The 21,616-nt window shown below is 18.3% G+C and overlaps 6 protein-coding genes across 6 annotated transcripts; 3 read left to right on the forward strand and 3 right to left on the reverse strand.

Moving 5' to 3' along the window:
* Window positions 1–1,097: 1,097 nt before the first annotated feature.
* Window positions 1,098–1,670, reverse strand: PRELSG_1415900 (conserved Plasmodium protein, unknown function; the record flags this gene model as incomplete). Its single annotated transcript, XM_028679214.1, has 1 exon — window positions 1,098–1,670. One exon carries the CDS (start codon window positions 1,668–1,670, stop codon window positions 1,098–1,100), a length of 573 nt encoding a protein of 190 aa, XP_028534950.1.
* Window positions 1,671–3,709: 2,039 nt separating this feature from the next.
* On the reverse strand, window positions 3,710–4,276 carry PRELSG_1416000 (ferredoxin, putative; the record flags this gene model as incomplete). Its single annotated transcript, XM_028679215.1, has 1 exon — window positions 3,710–4,276. The coding sequence occupies one exon, from the start codon at window positions 4,274–4,276 to the stop codon at window positions 3,710–3,712; it is 567 nt and encodes a 188-aa protein (XP_028534951.1).
* Window positions 4,277–5,460: 1,184 nt separating this feature from the next.
* Window positions 5,461–6,654, forward strand: G3PAT (glycerol-3-phosphate 1-O-acyltransferase, putative; the record flags this gene model as incomplete). The annotated part of the gene is made up of 1 exon (XM_028679216.1): window positions 5,461–6,654. One exon carries the CDS (start codon window positions 5,461–5,463, stop codon window positions 6,652–6,654), a length of 1,194 nt encoding a protein of 397 aa, XP_028534952.1.
* Window positions 6,655–8,584: 1,930 nt separating this feature from the next.
* Window positions 8,585–13,456, forward strand: PRELSG_1416200 (conserved Plasmodium protein, unknown function; the record flags this gene model as incomplete). Its single annotated transcript, XM_028679217.1, has 1 exon — window positions 8,585–13,456. The coding sequence occupies one exon, from the start codon at window positions 8,585–8,587 to the stop codon at window positions 13,454–13,456; it is 4,872 nt and encodes a 1,623-aa protein (XP_028534953.1).
* A 715-nt stretch (window positions 13,457–14,171) lies between these two features.
* PRELSG_1416300 (chromosome segregation protein, putative) lies at window positions 14,172–18,032 on the reverse strand (the record flags this gene model as incomplete). Its single annotated transcript, XM_028679218.1, has 2 exons — window positions 14,172–14,567; window positions 14,772–18,032. 2 exons carry the CDS (start codon window positions 18,030–18,032, stop codon window positions 14,172–14,174), a joined length of 3,657 nt encoding a protein of 1,218 aa, XP_028534954.1.
* Window positions 18,033–19,928: 1,896 nt separating this feature from the next.
* Window positions 19,929–21,458, forward strand: PRELSG_1416400 (conserved Plasmodium protein, unknown function; the record flags this gene model as incomplete). The annotated part of the gene is made up of 8 exons (XM_028679219.1): window positions 19,929–19,970; window positions 20,100–20,165; window positions 20,286–20,432; window positions 20,515–20,628; window positions 20,714–20,811; window positions 20,936–21,000; window positions 21,118–21,236; window positions 21,411–21,458. 8 exons carry the CDS (start codon window positions 19,929–19,931, stop codon window positions 21,456–21,458), a joined length of 699 nt encoding a protein of 232 aa, XP_028534955.1.
* Window positions 21,459–21,616: the final 158 nt, after the last annotated feature.

Here is a 21,616-nt window from a genome sequence, read left to right on the forward strand (position 1 = left end):
AAAAATAAAAAATAAAATAACATTTTTTTTTTTTTACTTACATTTTATCTTAATATTTTTTTTTAAAATTATAAAATAAAAAAACAATTTGACGATAATATAAAGAAAAAAAAAATATATAGCATGCATATTTTAAAAGAATATATTTTTTTATTCATTTGAATTATTTACTTAAAAACAAGAATAATTTATTTCATATAAAAGAAATTTATGCATATAATACGCATAATAAATTTACAAAAATACAAGGGAAATAAAAAAAACATAGTAACATAAAATAAATAAATAAAATAGAATAAAATATTATAATTAAAATATAATAAAATTGCTAGATAAAAGTCATTCTATAAAATGATATGTGTAACTGTTCTAAATTCAATCAATATATTTTTGTGCTTTTATATCTTTTTATTTTAAAAAATATATATAATAAAATATTATAGAAAACAAAACAAAAAAAAAAATCTTGTAATGATTCTTATGCTTAAAATATTATTAAAAAAAAAAAAATAAAAGAGAAAAAGCAAATTTTATTTCTGAACAAAGAACAAAGAATAAAGAAATAAATTAAAACAATATAATTATATTTTTAAAAATTATATATGTATGTATATATATAAAATTAAAAATCAAATTTAGAATCTTCTTAAAACAATTGAATAATTTATAGAACAAAAAATTTATGAGCAAAAAAATAGAGACAAAAATGAGAAAGAATAAAAAAACATAAAACAAAAAAATAAAAACAAAAATAAAAACAAAAACAAAAAAACAAAAACAAAAAAGCTATAACGCCTATATTAAAATATTCTATTAAAAAAAAAAAAAAAAAAAGGTTAAATTTAATAAAAAAGAGTAAAAACAAAAATAATATTATAAAGACAAATACAAATATTTAACAGATTTTATAAAAATATTATATGAACAAAACGATTAGCATTTCAATAATCTTATATAAAATGATTACAAATATCTTATTTTAAATATGTATAATAATTAAGAATAAAAAATGAGATATAATCTTAATTAATATTCAAATGAATAAATAAAATAAAAAAAGGATTTTATATTTTTAAATATATATTATTTTAATTTTTTTAAACTTTTATTAAAAATTCGTTCTCTTCAGTATTGTTATTTCCCGAATTGCTTTTCTTTTTGCTCTTAATAAAATCATGGGATTTTCTCAAGTCATCTAAACATAACTTGGCATCTAAATGTGCTAAATAATCTCCAATAGTCCACATAAAGCAAAAAGAAAAAAATATTAATAAATAGACTAACGAACAAAAAAATAAACCTACCTTTTTATTTTGTACTATGAATTGTAAAAATTTAGAAGCTTTATGAATAGTAACAATATGAGGAGAGTTCAATATATCTATTAATAAAAATGTTATTAATATGGTCATTATGATATTATTTACTATTAATAAAACTACTGTTGATCTTATTGATGTAGCATTTTCTTTTATTACTCCATGGCATCCTACTAAGCAAATTAAAATTATTACTACTCCATATAATATACATAAAATTAATAAATTATAAGTTCTCTTTTGTTTATATTCAATGAACCCAAAAAATAATACTATGAAGGAGTAAATCAGAGGTATTAAATACAATATAAAAGCAGTTACTCTTGTTGATAAAAATTTAAAAGAACTCATTTTCTAAAATTATTAAATATTAAAAAAAAGAATAAAATAAAATATTCATATAAAAAAAGGCAATTTAATTTATTTAATAATTTGTTCGAATTTAAATAGATATTATAGAGAAAAATAAATAAAACAAAATAAAACAAAACAAAACAAAATAAAAATAATAAGAGAATTGATTAAAAATTTCCTCTCTATTTTTATATACATATATGTATATATTAAAATAATGTAAGAAATATTATTAATTAATAAAAGTTATATCAATATAAACATGTACATTACAACTAAATTTTATAGTGATATAAAAAAACAAAAATATTGATTTTATTAATTTATTAAATAGCTAAAATAGTTTTAAATTAATTTTATTAAAATTTTTTTTTTATTATTCTTATAAATAAAGATATGTTGTTCTAATTTTGATTAAAAGAAAGTGAAAGACATAGAATTAATAAGAAAATTTTTTGAAAATTTTTTACACAAATATATTAGAATAAACTAGTAATTGAAAAAAAAAAAGAGAAAGCAAATAATCACTACTTTTTATTCTTTTATCAACACATTAATATTTATTAATATGATAATATATGTTATTTTAGATAACATTATTTATATGTTGTAATTCTCTTATTTACATCTTTTTCTATTTTTTTTTTTTTTTAATCATATAAAATTTATATAATTACATTCAAAAAAAAAAAAAAAATAAATTATAAATTTTATTAAAAACATTTTTTTTAATATAGTTTATGAAAGTAAATATGAAGTTAGTTGATAATTTTCATTTAAACTATATTAAATATAAATGGAATAAAAACAACATAAATTTATAGATATTTTTACGTGCACTATTACCCACTATTGTATATAAATGTACTTAAATATATACATACATATATATATTTTTTTTCTCTCATATATTTTTATTAAGTATTTAAATATATACTTAAATTAGACAAAATTTAAATAGAATAAAAATTGAAAATGTACAAATAAAGTTTAATTTTTTTTTTTTTTTTTACCTTATCGTAACAGTAATTTTAATTATACACTTTAATTTTTTAAAATTTTTATTTTCATCTTTTTTATAATTTATTTTTTGTAATTTAAATACCTATTTTTTAAACTTTCTAGTTTTTTTTATCTTTATTTTCGTATTTTTTATTCATTTCTAAAAGGATATATATTTTAAATTTTATAGTATTCAGAAAAATATATTATAGATTTCTTAAAAAAAAAACTATATATGCAAAACTACCCTTATAATAATTATGTAATTTTTAATATATAAAACATAATTTTATATTTTTTTGATTTTAAAAAAAAGAAGTTTTTTAATAAATTATTTTAAAAATATAGACTAAATATAGTAAGTTTAAGAAAAATAAAAAAAAAAAAAATAAAAATAAAAATAATAAAATAATGCCACTTAATACAAATTTTTAATTTAAAAATACCTATTAAAGATAATAATACGTAATGTATTAATCTTTCTGGAAAATGAAAATTTTTTTTACTGTATTTTATTTTATTATTTCATAAAAATAAATAAAAAAATAATAAAATTCATAATTATTTTTAATAAGGAAAAATAACACGTGCGCGTGAAGTGCACTTTTCTTTGATTATATCTAAATATGAAGACCTAGTTTATGAACATATATATATATATATATATATATTAATTTTTATAAATTATTGTGAAAATTGTAAAATAAAATTTATTCTTAAAAACTAAATGATTTTTACATTAAAGTAATTATATGAATCTTAAAAAAAAAAAAAAAAAGGAGAATAAAACAAACATTAGAAATATATTTTCATAACAATTGTTTAGACGGATGTATAAATATTCGAATGTATTATTCTAATGTATTTCATTTTTAAATGAAGATGAATTTAAATAAAATACAAAATTAAGGGATCTTCATAACATAAACATATAGAACTTTCTTATTGGACTTTATCTTATTTTTCTTTCCATTTATATAATGATTTTTAGTATTGTTTATAGTATTCACAAAATAAAATAGGCAAGTAAAAAATTACATGTCATGTAGTTCATCTTCTTTATGTGTTTCAATAACACAATCTGATTTAGGATAACATGTACATAAAAGAACGTACTTTTGCTTTAATTGTTCCTCATCTAAGTAACTTTGTTCTTCATTATCAACTTCCCCTTGAATTAATTTAGCCGCACATGTTGAACAACTTCCCCCTCTACAACTGTATGGTAATTCAACATTTTGCCTTTCACTCGCATCTAATATATATTCATCTTCACTACATTCAATTTTCTTTTCCCCTTCATTTGTCCTTAATGTTATAGTATAAAATAACTTATTTTTTTCAGGAGAACTAGAAAACCTTTTTTTAATACAGTGCACATTTATGTTAGGCACATATTTTTTATTTATAAAAACACATGATTCTTTATTATAATTAATTAGCCTACTTAGGAATTTTGAGCAAAAATAATTTTTTCGGTTATTTATAATTTTTTTATTACCAAACATATAATTAAAGGATATTTTGTTGCTATTTAACTTATATGTATTACAATATTGTATACTAGATAATAATATTAAAAATATTATTGCTATATTCATGATTTAAAAATTATTTTTTTTTCTGCTTTCTTTCCTCTATGCATAAAATTAAAAAAAAAAAATTAATTTATATAGTATTATTCTTTAATTTTACTGTTACAAGATATCACAAATTTTATAACCCTTTTAATTTTAAAAACTATATAAAATTCCTAATTCTCAATTTGTTGTCTATAGTAAACTTTTTTCTATCATTAATTTTATTAAAAAAAATAATTTCTTTTTAAATAAAATAAAAATTTATCTCTTAAAATGTTACATGTATATGTATTTCCAATGTAGAAATATGAATAACAATAAAAAAAATAATTAAAATTTTTCATATAATTTATTTTTTTCACTTTTTTAATATTATTTTAATAAATACACAATTTCACTCTCATTTTTTCTATTAAAAATTACTCAAAAGAAAAAAAAAAATTCGAAATAATAATATCAAATTTTTATCACAATTATTATATTAAAAAATTTAAATTATTTATTTTTCTTTTTTATTATTAAGATACAATTAGAAGCAGTTATATATATGTAAAAAAAAAAATTCAAGAAAGCTCATTAAGAGAATATAGAATCTTAATGAACCGATTTACAAGTATTTCATAAAGTGAGATTCTTTAATGAAAAAAAAAAAATATGTAAAATATGATAAAATTTTAACTGGGTATAAAAAAGAAGAAATAATGTTATAAGTTATTTATATAATCAAATAAATATATATTTACTTAAATTTAAGAAGAAAATTTTTAAAATGATTGAGATATTCGAAAAAAAAAATGTTACATGAATAAAAATTATATATAAAACATATTTATAAAAAAAAAATAAAATAAAATAAAATAATAATAGTATTAATAATAATATTAAAAGAAGAGTGTAATAAAAGTATTAAAAAAAAATATTATACATAAGGAGTTAACTCGAAAAACTTAGATAAAAGTGAAACGTAGAATAAAAAAAAAGGTTACATCAAAATAAAAAAAGAAAAAAAAAATGAGAATAACGGATATTAAAAAGGAGAAAATGCTAATGAAATGACTTAATTGAAAAAAAAAAGTTCATAATATACACTCATATATATATGCATTTTAAAAAATTAAAAATTTTCACTGGTGTTACATAAAATTTATGTTCAAATTATCGTATTCTATTATTTTTATTTTTGTTCTCTTTTCATTTTCTAAGCGATGATTAAAATTAACATTTATTTATTAACCATCATGATTTTTTTGGTTTTTGAAATAATAAATGTTGAAAATTTGAAAAAAAGATCCTTTTATTTAAAAAACAGTGATTTTCAATATATGACAAAAGGTTTTCATAAAAATAAACCTTTAAAATCTTATTTATCAAATTTCACAACCAATAACATTAATATAAATTATATTTTAAAAGATAATACATATGAAGGGGCTTATGAAATAATTTATGATAAATTGGAATTATTAAAAAAAGAAAATAGTGATAATATAGATCACATTAATACATTTGAGGGTTTTTTAGAAAAATACAAAGAAGAAATTAAAAAACATAAGTCTTGCACACCACAAGTATTTTTAGATATTTTTTTACAATTTATTGAAGCATTTAACAAATATAGATATTATTCCTTTCCTAATGTTCACAGATATGATGAAAGTTTATATGAATGGTCATTAAATTTTTGGTCTCAATTAATAGATAAAAAAAATTCTAAATTTTTAGGTATTGAAAATATTAAGAAAATAGAGAAATGGAAAGAAGAAGGTCACAATATAATTATATTCGGAAATCATCATATTGAAGCAGATGCAAATATAATAAAGTATTTTTTCGATGTTCATGGTTCTCAAGATATCTCAAGAAATATGATTTTTATTGGTGGTCATAAAATAAGAACAGATCCCTTATCAAGACCTTTTAGTGTTGCAGCTAATCTTCTTTGTATTTATTCTAAAAAGTATATTGAAAATCCTCCTCATTTAAAAGAGGAAAAAATTTTATTTAATCATAAATCTTTAAACGCTCTAAGAAATTTATTCAACCAAGGGAAACAAATTATATGGCTAGCACCAAGTGGGGGGAGAGATAGAAAAGGTTCGGATGGCCATATTAAAATTTCTCCTTTTGATCCAAAAATAATACAAACATTTCACATTTTTGCAAAAAGATCAAAAGTAAAAACCCATTTTATAGGATTAGCGTTATATACTTATAATATATGTCCTCCACCAAACACAATTGATATTGATGAAATTGAAAAAACAAGGTCATGTTCTTACTCCTCTGTAAGTTTAAACCTAGGAGAAGATATTTTTGATTTATATCCTGATATGAAAGAAAGTGAAATAACTAAAAATCTATATAACTATGTTAATCAGTTATATGATCAAATACGCTAATATAAAAGTTGAAATAGTCCTTGTGAAGAAGAATGGAAAATTTGTTTTAAAACCTAAAAGAAATATTCAATAAAATATACTACTTTCTTTTTTTATATTATTTATATTAAAATGTATATCTGTTTATTAATCTACAAAATTTTTTTTTATTTTTTAGTAAAAAAAATTTTTATTTAGTTTTTTTTTGTTAATTTTATTTTTTTAAGACGTTTTAATTTTCTTAAAATGCTAAAATATCAAAAAAAAAAAAAAAAAGCATGCCATATTCTTTTAAAAATGCGTCTTTTATATATATATATATATATATATATTTAATGTTTCCTTTACTTTTTTTTCATCTCTTGAATAAACTGCATATTTAAGCATTTTTAAGTTAAAATTAATATTAATATATAAAGTGTCTACAATAATTTTTTTTTTTTTTTTTTTTGTAAAAGTGCTACTTTTGTAATTATTCTTTGTGTCAAAAGTTTAATAAAGTTGAACATTCTATTATTTATGCTATAATGCAAAAATTGTGAAAATGTTCATATTATTTTGATGTTTTTCTCCTTTTGGTAAAATTTAAAAAATGAGCTTTTAATTATTTACAAATAAAATTTTGCAACTTTTTTTTTTTTTAGCTAGCCAATAATTTTTGAATACATGTGTATCAAAATACGTATATCAGTGAAATTTTTTTTTAATGTATTTTAAATGTTACAAATTAATGAGAATTTTATGTAAAAAAAAATGATATAATATAAAAAATTCAGACAGATTTTGTATGGTTTTTAAAATAAAAGTAAATTTTTTTTTTTATGTAGATGACAAGTAAATATTGCTTACTTTTTATAACAAAAAACTAATGAATTGCATTTTCCATAATTTTTAATTTTGTTTGTTGTAACAATGAATTTATAATTTTTCACACCTATGTAAAAAATATTTATAAAAATTTATTAAACAACCATAAAAATAAAAGTTAAACATATATTTTTAATTACTAATATTTGTTAAAAAAAATAAAATACATATGAAATCTAGTAAATATTACTTAATTTATATTTTTTTAATTGTTTCAAATTCATAAAAAATAATTATAATAAAAAAAAAAAAAAAAATTAAAATATTCAAAAAATTGTAACCTCAATAACTACAAATTATTCTATAATTTTTTTGAAAATTAAAAATTAATAAGATAATATTCTTATATATTATTATACTATTATAATTAAAGATAATTTTTATTGTCTTATTTATTTATTTTATATTTACAAGTGGTTTTCCAAAAAAAAGAAAAAAAAATAAATAAAAGAATTTAATAAAATATTGCAAAATTAAGTTCATTTTTGTCAATAGAAAACTCAATTTATAACATAAATATTAAATGAAATATATAAATTTTAAGAATATAAGTTATTCTATATTTTATATTTATTTTATCTCCTATATATTTCTAAAAATTTATTTAAATACATGTCAATTTTTCTTTTCATATCTTAATTTTTAGAGTATTAATATTTAAAATAAAATTCAATTATATTTAGTTTTAGCCTTTTGTATTTGTTTTAATTCTTATATATATGATTCTTCTACTTTCTTAATATACCTTTATTTTAATATTTGCCAAATGCAATATATACATATTCTTTTTAAAAAGTATATTAAAAAAGATGTTTATTAAAATTGTGAAGTAAAATATCCAATTAATTACATTTGTTTATATTGTTTCTATATATCAATTTATTTTTTTTTTTTTTTTGAACCATTTTATTCAGTGTTGGTATTCTATGTAACTATGAAAAGATGGAATACTCTTAAGTATATAGTAAAATAATAATTTATAAAACTTTTTTTCTTTATCTAAATTGTAATAAGTATTATTTTATTATATTATCTACAAAAAAAATAATTCATTATAATAACCTATTATGTTTTATATATACATATGTGTATGAAAACAACTTTTCTTCAAGAAAAAGGAAAAAATATATTAAAGATGCAGGAAAAATATAAAAAGAATAATAAAGAAGTTAATGAAGATAAAAAAAATGTGTTTAATAACGAATTTAACAAATCCAATTCAGAAAAAATAAATCATAATTCATATGAGTATTGTGACATATCCAAAAAATATGCATATCATTATACAGATATTATCGAAACCTCTGAAAAAAATATATTATATACCGAAAAAAGTATAGATAATGAAAAGAACAATTTATCAACATATAGTGAAGAATCTCTAAATAGATTAAAGCATAAAGCAGTAAATGAATATAGTTCAGATCAAAATGATATATCATATAATGAAAAAAAAATTTCATCGAAAAAAAAAGAGATAATATTAAAAAAAAATCATTCATCACCTTGCTCTTACAGGGAGAAGATAAGTTATATAGCATGCGTTGAAAATAAAAGTGACAATAATGAAAATTTTAAAATTGTAAATAAAGAAAAAAATAACAATATAAAAAGCACAAATAGTATAAATGAGGAATTATTCAATAAAGAAAATTCAAATAATATAACTATGAAAAGTGAAGACATTGAAAAAAAATTATCATTTAGTGAATCATTTAATAATAGCAAAGACAATGAAATGAAGGAAAGCATAAATAAATATGACATTAATATAAAAAATGAAAAAAATAGACACAATGGTGAAAATATAAAAATTAATGAAAATACACAAAATGATATATATATAAAAATGGATAAAACAGAACAGAATGATACATTAATAAAAAAAAATAAGAATATAAAAAATATGCCGAATAAAAAATATGAAAGCACACAAAATAATATAGTTAAAAATTATAGTAAAATAGAAAGTAAAGAAAATATTAAAAAAGATCAAATAATAGAAAAAGCAAATAGCGCACGAAATGATTACTTGTATAATCTCAATTTAAAAAATAAAAAAAAAAAAAAAAACGAGGATTATTCAGGTAATTCAAGTGAAATTTATGTTAATAATAATTTAGATGTTAAAAATAATTATGATATTGAAAAAAACACTAAAAATACACAAAAAGAAAATATTACTGAATGTTTTAAATCTTATAAAATAAATAATGAATTAAATACATTAAATTTAAGAGAAAAAAATAGTGAAATTAAAGAGAGTTCTGAAAAATTTTCTAAGAATGCAATAAAACAAAAAATATATAACAGTAATAAGTTAAAATATAATAAAAAAAAATTGTTACAAAGTAATATAATAAATACTAATGATTTACAAAAAAAATCATCTGAAGAAATAATGATACAAAAAATTTTTATAAATGAAAGTGACACAAATGATAAAGTACAAAAAAAGATACATCGTATAGAGCATAATATGGAAGAAAAAGAGAATGAAACAGCAAATAATGATATGAAAGTGAAAAGAAAAATTATATCAGAAAAAGAAAATGAAAAACTAGATTTTGAAATAGAATTGTCTTCGGTTGATTCTTCAATTTTAACGAATGATTTTACAAAAGAAGAAAGAGAAAAAAATGTAAAAAATCTCATCCATGAAAATAAATATAGGATTGATGAAAACCATGGTATAATTATAAGCAAAAGTGAAAAAGATGATATTGAAAAATTTAATTTTATTTGTAATTTTTCAAATGAAAATGATAGTAACACACAAAAAAGAGAATTAAATAAAAGTGTAGTTCTTATCAATGAAGAATTAAAGAATGATGACTCCATAAAAAGTAAAGAATTAAAAAAAGTCAATTCTAATTATTCAAAAGAGTTAATAGATATAAAAATATATGATGATTCAGAAATAGATGAAATAAAAAACAATGATTTGGAATTATTTTGGAATAATAAAGAAGTATCAACTATTTTAAAAGAGTCGCAGTATGATTCTCATAAAAATTCAGATGAAGGTAATGAAGAAACAGTAATATGGAATAGTGAGAATTATAATACTATAGAAATTTCAAACAATAAATTTTCATCTTACAAAAAAAAAAAAAAAACACAAGTAAAAAGATGTAAAAGTGATTCAACCAATTATAAAAGAAAGAATGATATTACTTTCGAAAGAAAAAATACTATTAATGATATTATAGAAAGAGGCAATTTGAAAAAAAGTGAAAACAATAACAGAAATATATATATTCCCAATGTAAATAATAATAAAAATTGTGTAAATAAAGAGAAAAAAGAAGATATTAACATAGAAAGTAAATTGGATGTTATTAAATCTAAATTAGCGCTTAATAATAATATAGATATAGATAGTGTAAATTTTGAAAGCTTTGACATATATCAAATAGATTTTGAAAAACTAGGCTTAAATGTAGACAATTTAGACAAGGAAGAAAAATACATTTTATTGCTTTACATATCAGAAAAAAAATTAGAATTTGTGTGGAATGAAAGAGAAGCATTCAAAAGAGCACATTCTAATATAAAAAATTTTCAGGCAAATCAAAATAAAATAAGAGAAATGAAAAATGCTTATTCAAAAAATAGCTTGTTTAATGAAAATAAGGAAAATGATAATTTTAATAATAAAAAAGGTGATAAAAACAATAACAGGCCAACAGATACACAATATTTTAAAATTAATAGTGTTTTTAATAAAAAAGAATTTGGAAATGAAAAAAATAAAAAAATTTATGAATTATTATCAGAAAATACAAATGAAAATGAATTTATAAAATTTAGTACTTCTCAGTCATCGGATATATCAATGTATAAATCAACAAATAAGCAAAAAAATTATCATGCTTCAAGAACAAATCATTTGTTAAACGAAAATAGTTCGTCTGAAATAAGGAATAATGACAATTTACCAAAGTATGGATTTTTTTTTGAGTTTTATAGTAAATTATTAAAAAAATATAAAGTATTAAATAAGACAGATAATGCTTCTAACGTAAAGGTTCTCCTAGAGAAATTTTTGAAATGTTGTATATATTTATTTTTTCAAGATGAATATATTGACAATTTTCTAAAATATTATGAAGATATTAAAAAAGCAGAAACTAAAGAGGAAATTATATTTAAAAATTTTCTTTGTGCTGAATATATGTGCAATAAATTCCAGGATATATATAATACTGAAGAAAGAACAAATAATGAGGAAATCATGCTTTTATCTTCATATTATTCTGAAATGAGAGAAATAGTAAGTAAATTTATATTAAATGATAATTTAGTAAGTAAAATAAGGCAAATACAAATTATAAATAAAATATTAAAAGATGAAGTTAGAACATATGCTATTAAAGTCGCGAATCATGATATATACTTTGATGTAGAACCCCATTTTATAGAAGAATCTGAAAAAGTCATAGTTGGTAAGGATATAGGATTTTTTAATATTTCTATATTAGATAAAAATTATAAATATAATTATTATGTATATGAAAAAGAAACAAAATTAGAACACAAAAATTCTTTTTGGAGATATTTCTATGGATACTTTAATGACCTATTTTATTGGTATCAAGATAAAAATGAAAATGGTTTTCCTGAACATGAAAAAGGAGAATCAGGAAATAAGGATATAAGCTCATCGAAAAGGTTTTCTAGAAATTTTATGAAACTTAATGGGAGCAAAGAAGAAAATAATGATTCTTCAGAACATAATATGGAAAACAAAAATTTTTTAAAAAAGGATGAAGAAAACAAAAGTACTTTAAAAATGGAGAAGAAAGAGAATAACTCTTTAAATAATGAGGAAAGCAAAGAAAATTTAAAAAAGGAAGAAAGAGAGGATAACCTTTTAAATAATAATGAATCAAACAAAGGCAATTTAAAGAAGTATGAAAAAAAGGATAATACTTTAAATAATGATGATGAAAACAGAGATACTTTAAAAAATGAAGAAAAAAAAGATAACTATATAAATAATGACGAAAAAAATAAAGAATCTTCAATAAATGAAATGAAAGAAATTAATCTTTTAAAAATAGAAGAAAACAGTGAAAACATACATTTAGAGTCTAAAGGTGAATCAATTAATTTAATAGAAAATAAAAAAATTTTAAGTAATATAAGCAAAGACAAAACAATATTAAGTAATTCTACTAAAATAGAAGATTGCTTAATGGAAAGTAATCTTTCAAGCATTGATAATTTCATTTCAGAAAATTCCAGTGATATAAAATTAGATGATATTTGTTATTCAGATAACAAAAATATGAATAATTTTCTCCATAAGGAAGTAAAATGTAATGAAGATAATAACAATACATTTAATAAAAATTATATAGATACTTCAAAAAACAATTCATCTATCAAGAATGATGATAATAAAAAATTTCTTAACAATTTTGATTGTAAAAATAAAAATAGTTTAAACGGCAATCATAACATTACAGAAAAAAAAAATATAAAACATAAAAATATGTTAGCTCACCTAGTTGCATTTCAATATAGAGGATCCTTGCCAAAAGATGAAATAAATGACTTTAATAAAATAAATAAAAATAAAAATATAATAGGGAGTTATTTTTCGTCTTATCTTAATGACAGTTTAGTTGCTATTCATATTAAAAATGAAAGTATTCAGAATTTTTTAAATACGCATTTTATAATAGAGAGGTGTCGAAAATATAATAAGGATATAAAAAAGTCTTATGTACATATTTTGAATTCAAATACAAAGCAGTATTTGGCAGTAAATCTAGAAAATAAAAAAATTATGTTTACCAATAATTATAATGATATTTCTTATATAGATGAATTTGATGTAGAAAACAAGATATCTACATATTTTGAATTACAATCTATATCAGATATGATGAAAAACATTTTAATTGAAGATATTATACAAAGCGTTGCTAATATTATGTTAAATTAAGAAATATAATGTACCTAAATAAGAAGGTACATATATATGTATATATTTTAAATTATTAATATTACCTATTAACTGCATTAGTTATTAAAAAATTTTTTTAATTTACTATATTATTTTAGTATTATAATTGCCTTTAATTTGCTAATTTATTTATTATTTTATTGTTGTTTTTATATTTAATATTATTTTATCCTTATAATAATGATGATTACAGTTATTGTCAATATACTTATTATCACTACTTTATTATCATTGTCGTATTTTTTATTTTATTTTTTAATCATTTCATATATAATATTTTATATTTTGTTTCAATATTAATTTTATGAGATATGTTTTTTATGTTGCATCTAAATATATTATCCTAAAAAAAAGGTGACCTTTTTTGAAGATATATACATTACAAATTTTATCGAAACAGAAACAAAAAAAAAAAAAAAAAAAACGAAAAATTAGTTTTTTTGTATTTTTATAAATTTTTTTTTGTTAATTTTCTGAATCTTTCTATTTTCAGTAATTTATATATTTTATATTAAATACAAGGAAATATTATTTAAAAAAAATTTAGGTTTTTTTATATGTTCCTTAATATAAAAGTTAAATTAGTTTGCAAAGAAAAATATAAAAAAGAGATAATATCGGTAATTCTAAAAAAATCAGAAAAAGAAAAGCAAATGTATTTACAAAGAAAAAAAAATTATTTTCCATGAAAATATTAATCTTCGTCAGATTCCTTTTCATGAATTGTAACTCTTCTTCTTTTTACTTCATTAACTTCTTTTTTATTTGTATTTTGTCTGATATCTAGAGAATGCCTATTTACTGTAGAAATACCATCTATAAATCTCATTTTAAATAAAACATCAGCGTGAGAAAACATACCTTCTTTTAACGAAACAATAATAAATTGAGAATGAGGGAATTGAGTTCTTATCATATCCCCAATATTCTGAGTATGATTTAAATCTAGTGCTGCATCAATTTCGTCCAAAATATACATTGGTACTGTTCTAACTTTCAATAATGCTAAAATTAAAGACAGTGCTAAAAGGCTTCTTTGCCCACCACTTAATTCAGTTAGGGATTCCTTCCAGTTATTGTTAAATGCAATCTAAAAAATGATTTAAAGAATAAGAGAAAAAAAAATAATTATAATAAATAATAAAATAAAATTAAAAATACACTATTATATATATAAACACCAGATAAAATAAGTGAATGACAAAGAAAAATGATATATAAGTATATAATATTTAATTTACGTAAAAATATATATTATTATTTTATTTTATTTATTTATTCATTTATTTTCAACCTTCATTTCTATTCCATTGGATAAGTTTCCATCAATAATACACAATTTAGCTTGTGCATTATTTAAAAGAGTAGAAAAAATTGCTTGAAAATATTCATTAATTTGTTGATACATTGCTAATAAACTTTCACTTTTTTTTACATCAAGATCTGCTATGACTTCTTGTATTTTTTTTTTATCCTCTTCTACTTGAGATTTCTTAGTTATTAAATCTTTATAATCCACTTGTACTTGTTCATACATTTGAATTGCTTTTCTATTAATATTTATAGATAATTTATTTTGTTCACTTTGTAATGCCTGTATTTTTTTTTTGATAGCGTCATGTCTAAAATTTTCGAAATCATAAGGAGTATATTTTTTATTAAACAAAGGTTCATATGATTCTATCCATACATGAGTTTTATTTAAATATTTCACAGTATCACTTGCTGTCTTTGATTCTTTTTGTAAATCAATTAAACTATTTTCTAATTTTTTTAATTCTAACATATCTTCACTTTTTTTTTTTTCTAAATCTTCAATTGCCTTAATTATGTTTTTAATTTCACTTTCATAAGAACTAAAACTTGCCTGAAGATCTATTATTTTTTCTTCTACTTTTTTTAAATCTTCTTTTGTAATATTAATATTATTTTCTATTTCTACTATTCTTTTTTCTATTTCATTTATAGTTTCATCAACATTATTTAAATCATTATTTTCTTTTTCCATTTGTTTTTTATAGTTTTCTATTTGTAAAAAGACATCATCTACTTCTTCTTTTTTTTTATGTTCTTCTGCTTCTAATTCTTTTATTTTATTTTTTAACTTTTTTATGCTTTTTTTTAAATCATCTTCTTTTTTATCTTTATTTGCTTCATATTCTGATATATCTTTTTCAATTTTACGTATAACCTCAGTTAATTTTTTTTGTTCTTCATATAATTCATTAAGCTCTTTTCTTCCCTTTTCTATTTCTTGCTTATGTTCTTCTATTTTTTGATTCAAATTTCCATATTTACTAGTTTCTATCCTGTTTTCAATATTACTTAAATTGTTCGTATAAATTTGTAATTCTTTAGAAAATTTTTTTCTTTTTTCTTCTTCCTTTTCTAAAATTATTAACTTTTCATTTATGATTTTTAATTGGCTTTCTTTTTCACTGTATTCCTTCTTTTTATTTTCATATTTTTCATAATTTAATAAAAACAAATTTACATTTTTATTAGAACCACCCGACATACTTCCTGATGTATCAAACTTATCACCCTCTAAGGTTATAGTAGGATAAGATAATTTTCTATTTGTATTATAAGTAATTTTTTTACATAAATCAACATTAGAGCATATTAGTGTTCCATTAAATAAATATTTAATGAGTCTTTCTAATTTTTTATCATATTCCATAATGTCTAAAAAATAAATAACTGATTTTTTATCCTTTATATCTAATCCTACATGTTTTCTGCATTCTTCGATATTTTTTTCATTTAACTCTCTTGAAATTACGCAGTCATCTAAAGGTAACAATGTTACTCTTTTAGTACTTTTAGAAAAGTTATTATATTCAAATAATTTTTTACTATTTTCTTTATTATGAACAAGTAAATATGATAACTTTCCTCCTAATATTAAATGAACTGCTAATGCAGTATTACCATATTCCTTTTTAATTTTAATTAATTCATATATCTGTCCTAATATATCAGTTGATTTCATATTACTTGGAATTTTATATTCTATTTTAACATTACTAACTAGATTTTTTAATACTATTAATTCCTGTTTTAACTTTTCTACTTCATTTGTTAATATGTTTTTCTCCTCTTGCAATTTCTCTAACTCTATAAAATTATTATATTTCTCATTTAACTTATGTAATTCTTTTTCACATGATATTTTCTTTTTTTCTTCCATTTCTTTTTCTTTATTTATTTCATTAAACTCTTTTTCAAATTTCTTTCTCTGTTCTTTTAAGGTAATAATTTCCTTTTCAAGATGTTTACTATTTTGTAATAAATTATTTATCTGAGTTTCTGTTTTGCTTAAATCAGTTTTATAATTTTTTAACTGTTCTCTAAAAGAGCCTGTGTATTGATTATTATTAATTCCCCCACTTAATAGACAATTCATGGTAAGTTGTTTCTCATTTAATTCTTCTTTTAAAACATCAATTTTTTTTTTTAGATCTTCATACGACTTTAAATTTTTATTATTTTTTTCATCATATTTTTGATAATCATCTAATTTCTTTTCTATTTGCTTTATTTCTTTTTTTATATCTTCTTTTTTTTTTTTTTCTTTTTCCTTTTCTTTATTTTCAATTTTAGCTTCTGATTGTAAGCGAGAAATCTTTTTCTCTAATTGTTCTTTCTCTTGTATAAGAAGTTTCATAGGCTCATTTGCTATAGTAGTTTCACTAACAATTTTTTCTTTTTCTTTTTTATATTTAGTTATTTCTTTTTCAATATCATGTATTTCTCCTTCTAAATTTTTTTGTTCATTTTTAGAATATTCAATTTTTTCTTGACACTTTTCCATCATATTTTTAGCAACATAGTATTTATAAGATATTTCAACTTTTTCATATTTTTCAATTTCTTCATTATTACTAACAAATTTATTATATTCTTCTTTCTCTTTTTTTAATTTTACTAGAGTAGGCTCTATTTCTTCTACTAATACTTTATTTATTTCATTTAATTTTTGATCTTTTTTCATCATTAACTTAATAGCATTAGTTCTTTTAACTTCATAAAGTTTAGTACCACTTGATTCTTCAATTAAACCAAGAAGCTCTATTGGTTTCATGTTAATAACTTTTGTAATTTTCCCTTGCATAATTAGGAAATGTGGGTTATTAATATTTAATTTTAGTGATTGAAAAAAATCACTAATATCTTTTGGTTTTGCATTGTGACTGTTTAAAAGATATCTATTTCTTCCTCCTAATACTATTTGTCTAGTAATTGTAATATTTTTCATATCTCTATATGGTTCTTGTAAAGGGCTAGGTTTTTCTTCATTGTTAAATTTTATAGTAACACTTCCTTTTGTTATTCCAGCTTGACCCTGTTTATAAATTAATTCATCCAATCTATTTACTCTAATCAAATTTAAATTGCTTATTCCCATAACAAAACAAATAGCATCTAAAACATTGGATTTACCACTCCCATTTAAACCAGTTATTGCATTGAATTGAGGGTGAAATGGCCCAATTACTGTTTTAGTAGGATAACTTTTAAAACCATCTAAAATTATTTCTTCTATATGCATTTTAAAAAAAAAAAATTTTAGACCAATTTATATTTACTTTTAATTATTTTTTTTCTTTTTAAAGTAATTTTTTGAAATATTTTTAGAATTTTTTTTTTTTTTTTTTTGTTGTTACATCTTTAACATTTTTATATCATTCTTTTATTTTATATTCTTGTAATATATATATATATATATATTTTTAATATTTTTATATTTTCCTTTTAATTTTTTTTTTTTTTTTTAGATAATAATTTGTATTTTGCTTTTTGCTTTTTGTTTTTTGTTTTTTGTTTTTTGTTTTTTTCTTTTTACTTTTTACTTTTTCTTTTTAAATTAAGAAAAATATGAAATTTATTCACAAATCATTTTTTCTATTATCTTTTAAATATTTTTCCTGGATACATTTGCTCATTTATTTCAATACTTATTTAATAACTTTTTATCAATAATTTAAAGCAATTAATTATTAAAAATTTCGATTTGTTATTTTTGAAAAAATTAATAATAAAATATTTATTATTTTAACCTTATTTATTTTTAAATAATTTCACAAAAGCAATTTTCTCATTAAAATGCTATAACAAGTCAATATAAATATATATGGATAAATGTATGAGTTTATATATATATTTATTTATTTATTTATTTAAATTTAAAGATATATTTTTTATATTAATTCCCCATAGTTTTATAGAAAAAATAAACTCTAAGAAATTTATGTATTATTTGTATAATTATATGATAAATATTAAGGAAATTTTCACAAAAGACAAAATTTTAAAAATAAAATTTTTTAAAGAATAACCATATTAATATGTCTTTTTCTTTTATTTTATTACTCAATTATGCATAAATGTGAAAAAAAAATTTTAGTATTGAAACTGTTTTAATTAAAAAGGGAAAAGTTTCTAGTATCGAAATTATTTCAACTAAAGAAATAATAATAAAAATAGACTTTATAGTTAAAATTTCAAAAACTTTTAGGCATGAAGTTTTACTATACTTTCATAACATAAAAAATATATTTGTTAAAAGGAAAATTTACAAACTTTATACATTTACATTTTATTTTAATATACAAATATAATATGAAATGTTTTATTTTTTTGTCTTGAAATTTTATTTTCAGTCTGAAGAACTCATAAAATACTAATATATATATATATATATATATATATAATGAAACATCATTTTTTATAATTCTTTATTTAAAAAATTTTCAACTTTCTTTTATTCATTTTTTAATAAAAAATGTATCTTAATAATTTTTAAAATTTATAAAGATTACTTTTAATATTCAAAAATAAGATATAGGCTTAGGCATTATTTATTCACCTAATTTATATTCCTCTTGATTCTTATAGCTTCATTTTATATAAGGTTATTACACTTTTAAAAGAGATTTTATTTTGAGTTTATAATTATAATTTTTATATTTATATATATTTTAATACAACTAAACTATTTAATATTTATGACATATAAGAAAAAATAAATATGTAGATTATTGTTTTACTATGTATTTTAATAAAGAAATGTTCATTTATACTACTATGAACATTATAATACAAAAAAAATTATAATTCATATAGAAAAAAAAGTTTAGATAATTAAATAGTTTAACTCTTCTATTAACAAAAATTCAAAAATTATCATTTATTAAATACCCAGAGAAAGCAAAAGAGAATGAATATAAAAAAAAAAATATATATTTCCTTAAAATATATAACTATTGTTAATACATATCTAATTATCCTAAATATAAATAATTTAATAATTTTTTTAAGTAATAAAAAAAGAAAAATTAAAGATATAAGATATGAATTTGAAAAAGTAATAAAAATTCACAATTCTTCTTTTTTACAGATACATTTTTATCTTATCTATATATATAACAATAAATAGTTCATAGAAATGGAATATTTAATTTTAGAAGAAAAATATAAAAATCTTTTGGTTAAAAATCAATGAAAATTTAAAAATATATATTATAGTTTATATTTTTATAAGTAATTAAATATTAAAGTTAATTATATTATATTTATATATATATACATATATGTGATTATACATATATGCTGAAAGAATAAATCTAATTATGAAAAAACAATTCTTAAAAAAGAAACAGAAGCTCTTAAAAAAAAATTAGAGGTATTTTAGAAGAAAAAAAAAAAAAAAATATAAAATAAAAATATAATATAATATAAAAAAATATAAAAAAATATACACATATATATATATTTTTCTTTTTAAATTAAATTATATAATTAGAATCTAGAATATGCTTATGTGGAAATAGAAAATAAAATAACTGAAATTCATAAAGAAAAAGAAAAATTAGAAGATAATGTAAATAAAATAAAAAAAGAAAATTTAAATTTAAAAGAAGAAATTTCTGCATTAAATGAAAGAATAGAAGTAAAGACTGTTACTTAAAAAATTGAAAAAAATGCTTATTGTTTCACGTAGATTAATTTGGGATATAATTTTTTTTTTTAAGGATTTAAAAGATTTATCCAAGACATATAGAAAAATGATAAAAAGTAGAAATAAAGAATTGTTGCAATCAGAAATTCTAACAGCAGAAAATATTAATTTAAGAAATAATATAGAAGTATTTTTTTTAAAATATTAAACATGACAAATATAGTGAGTATTTTTTTATACATAACGAAGTTTATTTTAATTTTTTTTTTTAGGTTATAAATAGTGAAAAATTAAATTTAGAATCAGAATTAAAAAAAAAAAAAAAAATTATAAACATCATTAAGGATAAATATAGAAAAAACATAGGAAGGTAATAATTATAATTTCTATATAAAATAGTTTATTTTTTTATTTATTCATTTGTATATTAAATTTTTTATTATCAAAAGTAATTTCATATTGTAAAATCATAAATTTCGTATTTCCTTTTTTAGTTTACTAGATAAATTCAAAGAAAAGGATACACACATTTATGAGTTTCAAAGATTTATTGTTAAGGGTAAACATATATACTGAATTATAAAGAACAAACATTTTTATATGATAATATATTTTTTTTAGTGAATAATACTCTTTTTTTTAAATGTTTATATACATACATATTCTTTACTTTTAGAATTAAATAATTTAAAAACTGTCATTTTAAGAGAAAACGAAAATGTTTATTGTAATGAAAATAATAATGAAAGCATAACAAACAAGAAATTTATGAATATAAGCATTCACTTGGATATAGTAAATTTATATTAAAATGTATATTTTTTATTGTGCTTTTTTTTTTTTTTTTTATAAATATATGTAATTTTTATGATATTATTATTATGTATTATAATTTTCACAAAAAAAAATTTAATTTTATGCAAAATGCTCAAAATGCTTATACACTTTTTTTGAATAATTTTTTATTAGCTAACAAAAAAATTAGAAGAAAAAATGGCAATATCACAAATGGAATAAAAAATTGTGTAAATATTTATAAAAAAAATAACCCTTTTTATTTTTATAATATTTTGTTATGAAATTGTTAAATGCTTCAATTTAATGTTTTTAAAAGTTATTTATCGAAAAATGGAAAGATTAAAAAGAAAAAATATATATTTAAGAAGATAATAGAT

The sequence above is a fragment of the Plasmodium relictum genome (genome assembly GCF_900005765.1).
Source record: "Plasmodium relictum strain SGS1 genome assembly, chromosome: 14".
Lineage (NCBI taxonomy): Eukaryota > Apicomplexa > Aconoidasida > Haemosporida > Plasmodiidae > Plasmodium > Plasmodium relictum.